This window comes from Delphinapterus leucas, chromosome 2, assembly GCF_059928025.1.
Source record: "Delphinapterus leucas isolate spDelLeu-1000000601 "Yukka" chromosome 2, BTC_Dleu_Yukka2, whole genome shotgun sequence".
NCBI classification, from domain to species: domain Eukaryota; kingdom Metazoa; phylum Chordata; class Mammalia; order Artiodactyla; family Monodontidae; genus Delphinapterus; species Delphinapterus leucas.
The window spans coordinates 97,474,953-97,487,682 of NC_143130.1; the positions used below are offsets into that span (position 1 = coordinate 97,474,953).

The window sequence follows — 12,730 nt, forward strand, 5'->3', positions numbered from 1 at the left end:
GTAGGATGCATTTTTTGAAGATTCTTTAGCGTTTGAAGATTATTTTTCATAGAAAATTTCTGTATAACAATAGTCAACACAAACTATAAATATATAATTTTATAAATTAAATACTTGCTTTGCACTACAGAAAACTCCAAGAGTAAAGATAAACTCTGTAACATACAAGCGTACTTCATTTTATTGTGCTTCACAGATACTGCGTTTTACAAACTGAAGGTTTGTGGCAACCCTGAGTTGAGCAAGTCTATATGCACCATTTTTCCAAAAGCATTTGCTCTCTTCATGTCTCTGTGTCACATTTTGGTAATTCTCACAGTATTTCAAACTTTTTCATTATTATTACATTTGTAATGGTGATCTGTGGTCAGTGGTCTTTGATGTTACTATAATTGTTTTGGGCTGCCAAAAACCACGCCTATATAAGACTGAACTTAATTGATAAATGTTTTGTGTGTTCTGACTGCTCCACCACTGGCAATTCCCCCATCTTCCCTCTCCTCAGGCCTCCCTATTCCTTGAGACACAACAATATTGAAATTAGGCCAATTAATAACCCTACAGTGGCCTCTAAGTGAAGTTAGAGGAGGAAAGGAGTGAAGTTGCACATCTCTCACTTTAAATAAAAAACTAGAAATGATTAAGCTTGGTGAGGAAGGCATGTCGAAAGCTGAAATAGGCTGAAAGCGAGGCATCTTGTGCTAAACTGTTAGCCAAGTTGTGAATGCAAAGGAAGTTCTTGCAGGAAATTAAAAGTGCTACTCCAGTGAACACATGAATGGTAAGAAAGAGAAACAGCGTTACTGCTGACATGGAAAAAATTTTAGTAGTTTGGGTAGATGATCAAAGCAGACACAACATTCCCTTTAGCCAAAGCCTAATCCAGAGCAAGACCCTACTCTCTTCAACTCAGTGAAGGCTGAGGGAGGTGAGGAAGCCGCAGAAGAGAAGTGTGAAGCTAGCAGAGGTTGGTTCATAAGGTTTAAGGAAAGAAGCCATCTCCATAACATTCAAGAGCAAGGTGAAGCAGCAAGTGCTGATGTAGAAGCTGCAGCAAGTTATCCACAAGATCTAGCTAAGATAATGAATGAATCTGGCTACCCTAAACAACAGACTTTCAATGTAGACGAAATGGTCTTATATTGGAAGAAGCCACTGAGGACTTTCATAGCTACAGAAGAGAAGTCAATGCCTGGCTTCAAAGTTTCAATGGACCAGTTGACTCTCATTTTAGGGGCTAATGCCACTGGTGACTTTAAGTTGAAGCCAATGTTCATTTACCATTCTGAAAATCCTAGGGCCCTTAAGAATTATGCTAAATCTATTCTGCTTGTGCTCTATAAATGCAATGACAAAGTCTGGATGATGGCACATCGGTTTACAACATGGTTTACTGAATATCTTAAACCCACTTTGAGACCTACTGCTTAGAAAAAAGATTCCTTTCAAATTTTATTGCTCATTGACAATGTACCAGGTCACCCAAGAGCTCTGATGGAGATGTACAATGAGATTTAATTTTGTTTTCATGCCTGCTAACACAACATCCATTCTGCACCCTGTGGATCAAGGAGTAATTTCACCTTTCAAGTCTTACTATTTAAGAAATACACCTTGTAAGGCTATAGTAGCCATAGATAGTGACTCCTCTGATGGATCTGGGCAGTCAGCTGAAAACCTTTTGAAAAGGATTCACTATTCTAGATGCCATTATGAACATTCGTTAAAAAAAAAAGTATATATATAAACAACAACATTCGTGGTTCATGGGAAAAGATCAAAATATCATTAAACAGAAGTCTCGAAGAAGTTGATTCTTACCCTCATGGTGACTCTAACAGGTTCAAGACTTCAACAGAGGAAGTAAATACAGATGTGGTGGGAAAAACAAGTGAGACAGGCTGGGACCTGGGACCCTTTGCTGCAGTGCTGCAATGCTTGCACCTGGACACACCTCTCCTTGAGCAACAAAATACAAAGAAACTGTATGGGACAAAAAATAACTGTCTGCATGCGCAATTAGGGCAAATTCTGGACAAAACATACAAAGAGACCAAAAAACCCAACTGTCACTTTTGAAGAGCCTGGAGCAAAAGGAGGGTACTGCCATACGCCCTACACGAAACACGGACTAAGGGATGGGCAAACCACCTAAGCCACCCCTCCAGCCCGATGCCTGGACACATCCCTACCCTCACCCCACGTAAAGAACAAGCTCACCCCCACTCAGGGAGCGAGCAAGCAAAGGAGCCTGTTGTTTGTTCTCGCTCCCCCCTGCTGCAGCAGGGGCCCCAATAAAGCCTTGCCTGAATTTCTTGTCTGGCCTCTGATCAATTTCCATTGATTAAGAAGGCCAAGAACCCTGGTCGGTAACAAAAGAATGAGAAGTAGAGCTTGAAGGTGTGGCTGAAATGCTGCAGTGTCATGATAAAACTTTCATGGATGAGGAGTTTCTTCTTATGGATAAGCAAAGAGAGGTTTCTTAAGATAGAATCTACTCCTGGTAAAGATGCTGTGAAGACCCTGGTGAAATGACAACAAAAGATTTAGAACATGACATAAACTTGGTTGATAAAGCAGTGCCAGGGTCTGAGAGGACTGATTACCAATTTTGGAAAAATTTCTACGTGGGTAAAATGCTATCAAATAGCACTGCATATTACAGAGAAATCATTCATGAAAGGAAGAGTCAATCTACGTGGCAAACTTCACTGTTGTCTTATTTTAAGAAATTGCTGCAGCCCCCCCAGCCTTCAGCAACCACCACCCGGATCAGTCAGCAGCCACTGACATGGAGGCAAGACCCTCACAAGCAAAAAGACTACAAATCACTGAAGGCTCAGATGATGGTTAGCATTTTCTAGTAATGAAGTATTTTTAAATTAAGGTATGTACATTGTTTTTGTAGACATACTACTATTGTATACTTAATAGACTACAGAACAGTATAAACACAACTTATATGCACTGGGAAACAACAAAATTCGTGGCGCTTTACTGCAATATTTGCTTTATTATGGTGGTCTGGAACCTAACCTGCTATTATCTCCAAGGTATAGCCTGTAAATACCAAAGGATAAGTGCATAAAATAAAATGTAATCACAGGGTATGAATGCTAAAGGAATATATGAAGCAAGAAAAATGAATAGTAGCTGTAAGACTTTGGAGGGAAATGAGAAAGGATCACAGTATATCAGGATGAAAATAATTGGATTCTAGTCTTAGTTCTGTGATTAACTGCATGGCTTTGGATAAATAATTGAATCACTGTGCCTAAGTTTCCTTATCTGTAAGACAGAGATAATACTGGTCCTGTCTTTCCCAGTGTCATTATGAAGGCTAAGTGAGAATACTGTATATATGAAAGGGATGGGATTTCAAAGTTAAAGTGCTATAAGAGAACTCTACTCAATATTCTATAATAACCTATATGGAAAAAGAATATGAAAAAGAGTGGATATATGTATATGAATCACTTAGCTGTACACCTGAAACACAACACTGTAAATCAACTATATGCCAATATAAAATAAAAATTCAATTAAAAAAAAGTTTTAAAAAGTTAAAGTGCTATATAATATAAAGGGTTATTAAGTTACTACCTCATTTAGGTTAAGCCAGTGAAATCACTTTTATGTCATTTATTTAGGTTAAAAAAAACAAGCGTATGATTCAGAATCACATTTTTCCTTATTATTAAAGAATCTTGCTTATGACTAGTTGACTAACAGATTATACACCCTAAGAGCCTAATTAACATGACTTTAATATTCAAGCAATAAAAACAGCTTTTCTATTTAAATTAATACATGTTTATCATAGAAACTGTAGAAACTTCAGAAAATTGAGGCAAAAATAAAAACTGCTCACATTCTCACCATCCAGAAACAATGTTAATATTTTAGTGTATCTATCCCCAGTGTATGTGCTATACATATATAAAAACACACATTTTTAAAAACAAAAACATATATGCACACAAACATGTTTTGTTAACCTGCTTTCTTATATCAGTAATATTTTCCTATGTCAACGGATATTCTTTGAAACTATTTTTTGTGGCTGCATACTAATGAGTGTATTTCTAAGGCATGAAATCATAATATCCAGAATGATAAGGTACATACCACTCACTGCTGGTGGGAGTGCAAACTGGTAGTCAACTTAGCAATATTTATGTCATAACCTGTGATACTGCAATTCCCTAAAAAAATCCCAATTTATGCAAGGAGGCACATACAAAGATAATCATCTGGTAATGCAGTCACTTCTGGAAAGGGGAAGAGGGTGACACAGGAGGGGTGGAAGGAGGAAGACCGTAGCCTTTCACTGTACACCCTTTTGTACCACTACTGCCTCCCTCGGTCACACAAACAGTACTTACCAGAATTTTATCAGCTTTGGCTTCACTAATCCCCTTAATATTTATTAGCTCCTTCTTTGGTGCATAGGCAACAGCCTCCACAGTATGGAATCCAGCTTCTTCCAATTTCTTCACATCATTGGCATGTATGCCACATTGCTGCAAGTGAAGAAAACTGTGGATAAATTTAAGCTTCGATTCCCTCATCTGTCTAATGTGGTTATTTGTCCCACCTACTTCACAGAGCTCTTTTTAACTGTGATATTATATGCAAAAGCTTTGAAAAGTATGACCTAAAATTTGAGGCATTTAATAACAAATTATCAACCTATTCATTATCAAAACCAGTGGGTTTTTTTTTGAATTTTATTTATTTTTTATACAGCAGGTTCTTATTAGTTATCTATTTTATACATATTAGTGTATATATGCCAATCCCAATCTCCCAATTCATCCCACCACCACCACCACTTTCCCCCCTTGGTGTCCATGTTTGTTCTCTACACCTGTATGACAGTCTCTAGGATCCATCCATGTCTCTACAAATGACCCAATTTCATTCCTTTTTATGGCTGAGTAATATTCCGTTGTATATATGTACCACATCTTTTTAAATAAAAAAAAAATTCTTTTATCTTTGGCTGCATTGGGTCTTCATTGCTGTGCATGGGCTTTTCTCTGGTTGCGGCAAGCAGGGGCTACTCTTCGTTGTGGTGCGCAGGCTCCTCATTGCAGTGGCTCCTCTTGTTGTGAAGCACGGGCTCTAGCCACGCAGGCTTCAGTAGTTGTGGCACACGGGCTCAGTAGTTGTGGCTTGTGGACTCTAGAGGGCAGGCTCAGTTGTGGTGCATGGGCTCAGTTGCTCCGTGGCATGTGGGATCTTCCCGGACCAGGGCTCGAATCCGTGTCCCCTGCATTGGCAGGCGGATTCCTAACCACTGTACCGCCAGGGAAGCCCCCACATCTTCTTTATCCATTCATCTGTCGATGGGCATTTAGGGTGCTTCCATGACCTGGCTATTGTAAATAGTGCTGCAATGAACTTTGGGGTGCATGTGTCTTTTTGAATTATGGTTTTCTCTGGGTATATGCCCAGTAGTGGGATTGCTGGGTCATATGGTAATTCTATTCTTACTTTTTTAAGGAACCTCCATACTGTTCTCCATAGTGGCTGTATCAATTTACATTCCCACCAACAGTGCAAGAGGGTTCCCTTTTCTCCACACCCTCTCCAGCATTTGTTGTTTGTAGATTTTCTGATGATGCCTATCCTCACCAGTGTGAGGTGATACCTCATTGTAGTTTTGATTTGCATTTTTCTAATAATTAGTGATGTTGAGCAGCTTTTCATGTGCTTCTTGGCCATCTGTATGTCTTCTTTGGAGAAATGTCTATTTAGGTCTTCTGCCCATTTTTGGATTGGGCTGTTTTTTTTTTAAATATTGAGCTGCATGAGCTGTTTATATATTTTAAAGATTAATCCTTTGTCCGTTGATTCGTTTGCAAATATTTTCTCCCATTTTGAGGGCTGTCTTTTCATCTTGTTTGTAGCTTCTTTTGCTTTGCAAAAGCTTTTAAGTTTCATTAGGTCCCATTTGTTATTTTTATTTCCATTACTCTAGGAGGTGGATCAAAAAAGATCTTGCTGTGATTTATGTCAGAGTGTTCTTCCTATGTTTTCCTCTAAGAGTTTTTTATAGTGTCCCGTCTTATATTTAGGTCTCTAATCCATTTTGAGTTTATTTTCGTGTATGGTGTTAGGGAGTGTTCTTATTTCATTCTTTTACATGTAGCTGTCCAGTTTTCCCAGCACCACTTATTGAAAAGACTGTCTTTCCTCCACTGTATATCCTTGCCTCGTTTGTCATAGATTAGTTGACCATAGGTGCAGGGGTTTATCTCTGAGCTTTCTATCCTGTTCCATTGATCTATATTTCTGTTTTTGTGCCAGTACCATATTGTCTTGATTACTGTAGCTTTGTAGTATAGTCTGAAGTCAGGGAGCCTGATTCCTCCAGCTCTGTTTTTTTCCCTCAAGACTGCTTTGGCTATTCGGGGTCTTTTGTGTCTCCATACAAATTTTAAGATTTTTTTGTTCTAGTTCTGTAAAAACTGCCATTGGTAGTTTGATAGGGATTGCATTGAATCTGTAGATTACTTTGGGTAGTATAGTCATTTTCACAATATTGATTCTTCCAATCCAAGAACATGGTATGTCTCTCAATCTGTTTGTGTCATCTTTGATTTCTTTCATCAGTGTCTTATAGTTTTCTGAGTAGAGGTCTTTTACCTCCTTAGGTAGGTTTATTCCTAGGTATTTTATTCTTTATGTTGCAATGGTGAATGGGATTGTTTCCTTAATTTCTCTTTCTAATCTTTCATTGTTAGTGTATAGGAATGCAAGAGATTTCTGTGCATAAATTTTGTATCCTGCAACTTTACCAAATTCATTGATTAGCTCTAGTAGTTTTCTGGTGGCATCTTTAGGATTCTCTATGTAGAGTATGATGTCACCTGCAAACAGTGACAGTTTTACTTCTTCTTTTCCAATTTGTATTCCTTTTATTTCTTTTTCTCCTCTGACTGCCATGGCTAGGACTTCCAAAACTATGTTGAATAATAGTGGCAAGAGTGGACATCCTTGTCTTGTTCCTGATCTTAGAGGAAATGCTTTCAGTTTTTCACCACTGAGAATGATGTCTGCTGTGGGTTTGTCGTATATGGCCTTTATTATGTTGAGGTAGGTTCCCTCTATGCCCACTTTCTGGAGAGCAAAACCAGTAGTTTTAAACTAGCACTATGTATATTAAAATACACTCTTGTCATGAATTGGATTAAACCTGTAACTCTAAACCTTTTATGACTAGGATTCTAAATGAACTTTGAGACCCTGGGCCCTAAAAGCCCACTTTAAACATTTCCCAATGTTTTCCACATCAAGCACACATAAAAAAATATGTTTTACACTAAGCTGGGATAAACAGCTAAGACTGCCCCAGAGCTAAGGGAAGCATGTCTTAGCATAACCTTTTTGTAGCACAATGACTGGAAAGCTCTGTTTTAACAAGTGATAGTAAAGACGGAGAAAACTACTTTTGGTCAGGGATTTATATACCACTTCTCAAAAACAAACCACCCAAAGGCACTTCTTTCTCCCTATATACAAAGTCAGCTTTGATTTTTATTAGCCACCAAAACCATGACTTCTAGGACAGCATGAATTATTAGGGGGATGTGTATGTATCTGGGGGTCAGGGAAGGTTTGGGAGAGGGGAGAGAATAGTACCTGCCCATAGAAACCTGTCTGTTATTAATATTTAAGCAAAAAGCAACACATATGTGTGGGTATAAGGATGCTCACTGAAACCAAAAGTTATGACTCTGAATTTTCCAATGTTTATCACAGACCCGTTTAAGTAACTTCCAGAGAGTGGAAGCTTAGGGGGCAACGGGAGGAATATGCATAAGGAGACAGAAGAATGAAGGCTTTCTCAGCTTTTTATCCTGCTTCTTTCAGCCCAAGTCAAGTGCACTCACTCTGGGGCCTCTGTACAATGCACAGAAATAGTGCAAGGCCCCAGCTCTGGTGCTTGATGTTCTTGTGCAGAGTCTTGAACTCTCACAACGTAACCCCAAGCCCTTCTCTCTGCCTATGACAGCTGTCTTCCTAGTAACTTCAGCACAGATCGAGGTCAGTGGAGAGACATTGTTCCTCTCCCCTTCCTGCATAGCTGGCCCAGGCCACTGTAATTCCCTGGACAGTAATTTCATACTTAGTACAAATAGCAGAGACTCTACCATGGGATCATAGGGCTTCTTAGTTTCTGACATACAGCTCTAAGAAAGAAAAATGATAATGTAGTAGAAGAATTCTTGACCAAAAAAGAGATCTGGCCAGATGTGTTTAGCAACTGTCTTAAGCCTTTCCACAGAATCCCTGACAACCCTCCTGAAAACTCTAATTTGGATTTTGACCTTAGGTAGTAAACCAATGGTTTATGTAAAGGTTGTGATTTCTCCCAATAGGTAGAACAAGCTTGTCCAGCATTATAATTCTAAAATTAGCAACCAAGCACATACCTCTAATCGAGAAATAGGTTGTGGGCCAAAGCTCTCTTCTTCCACTGAAGTATCTGCGTTTGCTTCAAGCTGCATCTGCATAGCCATTACTTAGTGTTCAATACTGAAAAGTACAGATGGCCATCAGGAAGAACACTAGAGAAAGTACAGAGCTGCAAACATAGTTTTACAATAAATCTCTTTAAGAATTACTTGCTAGGCTTTTGGCTTAATCACTGACATACCCATGGCAGGAAAAAGAAAAAAAATCTCTCACCAGCCTTCCCTTTCACCTAGATAGCTGTATCAGAAAGACTTTAGGAGGAGCCAGCACTATCTTGCTTCTATAAAGTAGAACAGCTTGGACTCCCCTGGTGGTGCAGTGGTTAAGAATCCGCCTGCCAATGCAGAGGACACGGGTTCCATCCCTGGTCCGGGAACATCCCACATGCCGTGGAACAACTAAGTCTGTCACCACAACTACTGTAGCCTTGGGTGCCCTAGAGCCCGCGCGCCGCAACTACTGAAGGCCACACACCTAGAGCCCGTGCTCCGCAACAAGAGAAGCCTGTGCTCCGCACAAGAGAAGCCCACGTGCAGCAACGAAGACCTAACGCAGCCAAAAAATAAAATTAAAAAAAAAAAAAGAGACGAACAGCTTAACTAGATCAACTATATCCCTCTGTTCCCCTGCTTTATATTCCTTAAGGATAGGGGACAAGTCTCATTTATTTGTATACACCTCATGATACATGATAAATCTTAGGTACATCTTAGGTGTTTGGTAAATATTTGGCAAGTGAATGCAGACTTTCCAGAACTCTACTTTAAAAAAAAAAAAAATCGATGAAAGGTTAAACTGTTTCAGTCCCATTGTTCCCCTCCAGAAAGCAGGGTTTTGGGGTGGTGGGACAGGAGTGAAACAAAGGTACAGAATAATTGCCATAAGCCTCCATTCCTGATAGAGACACAATGGACTGAGATGAGAGAAGTATCCCCACCTTAGGCAAGGACGGCTTGCAGTCACACAGTTTGCTTCTAATAGAAGTGTATGAAATTTAAAGATCACCATTTTTTTGGGGGGGGGGGTGTGCTGTGCGGCATGTGGGATCTTAGTTCCCCAATGAGGGATCGAACCCGCACTCCCTGCATTAAAATCGCGGAGTCTTAACCACTGGACCACCAGGGAAGTCCCATAAAGATCACCATTTTAATCAATTCCAGACTTCACTGAATGCACAAATGAATAAATAACATGGAATTACCTTGCTCAGTTTGAAATCTTCCATATAAATATAAGGCCTATACCAAAGTCAGATTATTTTGATAGAGTTAAGACTGCTCAGGTTGAAAAGAATGAAGAACAAAAAGATTTCTATTATGAGGTATTAGTAAAAGCAAACAAGTTTTGATGGCCACAAGAATAAATGTACTTAAATCTGGACAATTTAACAAGCAAGATAAATTTAAGTCAAAAGACAACAGATGGGCTTCCCCAGTGGCACAGTGGTTGAGAGTCTGCCTGCCGATGCAGGGGACATGGGTTCGTGCCCCGGTCCGGGCAGATCTCACATGCCGCGGAGATGGGCCCGTGAGCCATGGCCGCTGAGCCTGCGCGTCTGGAGCCTGTGCTCCGCAATGGAGAGGCCACAACAGTGAGAGGCCCGCGTACTGCAAAAAAAAAAAAAAAAAAAAAAAAAGAGAACAGATAAGGGCTTCCCGGGTGGCACAGTGGTTAAGAATCCACCTGCCAATGCAGTGAACATGGGTTCGAGTCCTAGTCTGGGAAGATCCCACATGCCACAGAGCAACGAAGCACGTGTGCCACAACTACTGAGCCTGCATGCCACAACTACTGAAGCCTGCACACCTAGAGCCGGTGCTCCGCAACGAGAAGCCACCACAGTGAGAAGCCCACGCACTACAATGAAGAGTAGCCCCCGCTCACCACAACTAGAGAAAGGCTGTGTGCGGCAACAAAGACCCAATGCAGCCAAAAATAAATAAATAAAATTAACAGGAAAAAAAAAAAGAAATCTCCATTCTTAGAGACTTGACAGAAGATAACCATGTTCTTGATTGGTTCAGGTGTAGCTCTTAGATGGCATGTTTAGCATAATGTGAGTTTATGATAATTCCAAATATCAGAATCACCTGAATGCATCTTAAATTTAAGTGTCTTCCTTCATAATTTATGAAAAAGATGGCTTGAACTGTATTCATATAGCAATAACCAAAAAGCAAAAGACTGAAAAACTAGACTGTATTTAAATTTAGAACTTCTATTCATCAAAAGACACCACTGTGAGAATGAAGTCAAATGATAGTGAGGGGAGAAAATATTTACCACATATATAACTGGTAACCAGAATATACAAAGAATTCCTTCAAATCAGCAAGACAGAGAGACAACCCAATAGAAAAATCGGCAAGAGATCTGAACAAGCACTGCACAACAGAAGATACCCAAATGGCTAATAAACATATCAACAAATGCTCAACTTCATTAATGATCAGGAAAATTAAAATTAAAACCACAAGGTAGGGCTTCCCTGGTGGCGCAGTGGTTCAGAGTCTGCCTGCCAGTACAGGGGACACGGGTTCGAGCCCTGGTCTGGGAAGATCCCGCATGCCTCGGAGCAACTAGGCCCGTGAGCCACAACTACTAAGCCTGCGCATCTGGAGCTTGTGCTCCGCAACAGGAGAGGCCGCGATAGTGAGAGGCCCGCCCACCGCGATGAAGAGTGCCCGCCCCACCCCGCTTGCTGCAACTAGAGAAAGCCCTCGTGCAGAAACGCAGACCCAACACAGCCAAAAATAAATAAATAATAATAATAAAAAAACCCCAACAAGGTAATAGCTAAAATTTAAAAGACTGACAATACTAAGTATTAGCAAACGTGTGGAACAACTAAACACTCGTTCACTGCTGGTTTGAGTGTAAATTGGACAACTTTAGAAAACTGGTATTAAATATGGAAGGTGAAGATAGGCAAATGCTATGACCCAGGAATTTCACTACTCTGTATTATTAACCCACTGAAAAGCATACACGTGTGCACCAAAATGTATACAGGAATATTCTTTCTCAGCAGCCTTTCTCATACAAGTTAAAACTAGAAACAATCCCGATATCCGCCACAGGTATAATGAATAAGGAATACAACATAGGAACAAGAACTGCTAAATGCAAAGACATTTACAAACCTGCAGACAAAATGGTGAGCAAAGGCAGACACAAATATATAGTCTTCCTTTATACAAAATTCAACAACGGGCAAAATTAGACAATGGTGTTAGTAGTCAACACTGTGGTTACCTCTGGGGAAAAGGGAGAGTATTAGAAAAGGGGGCACAAGGGAGGCTTCTTGGGTGCTGACAGCATTCTATTTCTTGACCTGAGTGGTGATTACACAGATATATTCATTTTGTAATGATTCATGGAGCTGTAAACACTTTCGATCTGTGCATTTTTCTATTTGTATATTACACTTCACTTCAGAAGTTTAAGAAAAAACAACAAATCTCACTAGAGATCATTCCCTAGACATCACTTGAACGGTCTTCCGCATTAAAAAACGCAAATACCTTACTGGCAACTGGAGGTGGGTACTCTGTAAGCCAAACTTTGTGTAACGGAAAGGGCACTCACCAGAAATCCGGCTCTGGCTTAAGAGCTGTGACTTTTAAGTCACTATACCTCTCTGGATCTTGGGCTTCCTCGCCCACGCCCATAAAGTGGATGTTGCAAGTGAAGGCCAGTAAGGTTCCTCCCAGCTCTAGAATGCGCTTCTATTTTCGCCACAATGAGCTCCGAGGGTCGGACTAGCCCGGGCACAACCCTGCTCCGCCCCGCCCCGCCATATCCGAGTTTTTTACTTGGCATGGAGGGGCCCCTAAGCCCGCTAAGGGAGCTGGGGCCCAAGTCTGGGTCCGGGTACGGGTTCGGGTCCGGCTTACGCGGTGGGAAGGGGCCAGGCCTGCGCCTCACACTCACCTCAGCCTGCAGCGTAACTCGCCCGGGCGGGCTGCGCGCTCCGACTACAGTCCGCCGGACCCGCGCGCGCCCGACCCCGGACGGACTGCAGACCCCCTCACCTGCACCCCACTTCTCTACGCCCTTGCTCCGGCCTTCTGCACGAAACCCAGGCGACTTTCAACTCCTAACTACGCTCCTGGGGCGCGTCTCAGCTCTCTTCAGACCGCGGTCTCAGGCGGCAGCACCCACTCCGTCTGCCGCCTTCGGAAATCCCGCCAAATCCTATTGGGCAGGGTCACGCCTGCGTCAACGTAACGTCTCCTCGCCC

The 12,730-nt window shown here is 41.2% G+C and overlaps 1 protein-coding gene across 6 annotated transcripts in view; it reads right to left on the reverse strand.

Moving 5' to 3' along the window:
- RAD51 (RAD51 recombinase) overlaps positions 1–12,675 on the reverse strand; it is a 44,534-nt gene extending 31,859 nt beyond the window's left edge. For 3 of the 6 annotated variants that reach the window (XR_016392119.1, XR_016392118.1, XM_022587448.2), the window contains exons 1-3: positions 12,421–12,667; positions 8,445–8,547; positions 4,386–4,523 (exon numbers count right to left, since the gene is read on the reverse strand). Coding sequence is in view for 4 of the 6 variants with exons in the window: in XM_022587448.2 (XP_022443156.1) it covers positions 4,386–4,523; positions 8,445–8,531 (225 nt within the window). In the remaining 2 variants the exon portion in view is untranslated. Of the gene's footprint in view, positions 1–4,385; positions 4,524–8,444; positions 8,548–12,075; positions 12,366–12,420 lie in introns of those variants that run through there. The other 3 variants (XM_089907351.1, XM_022587450.3, XM_022587449.3) reach the window with 3 other exon arrangements.
- Positions 12,676–12,730: the final 55 nt, after the last annotated feature.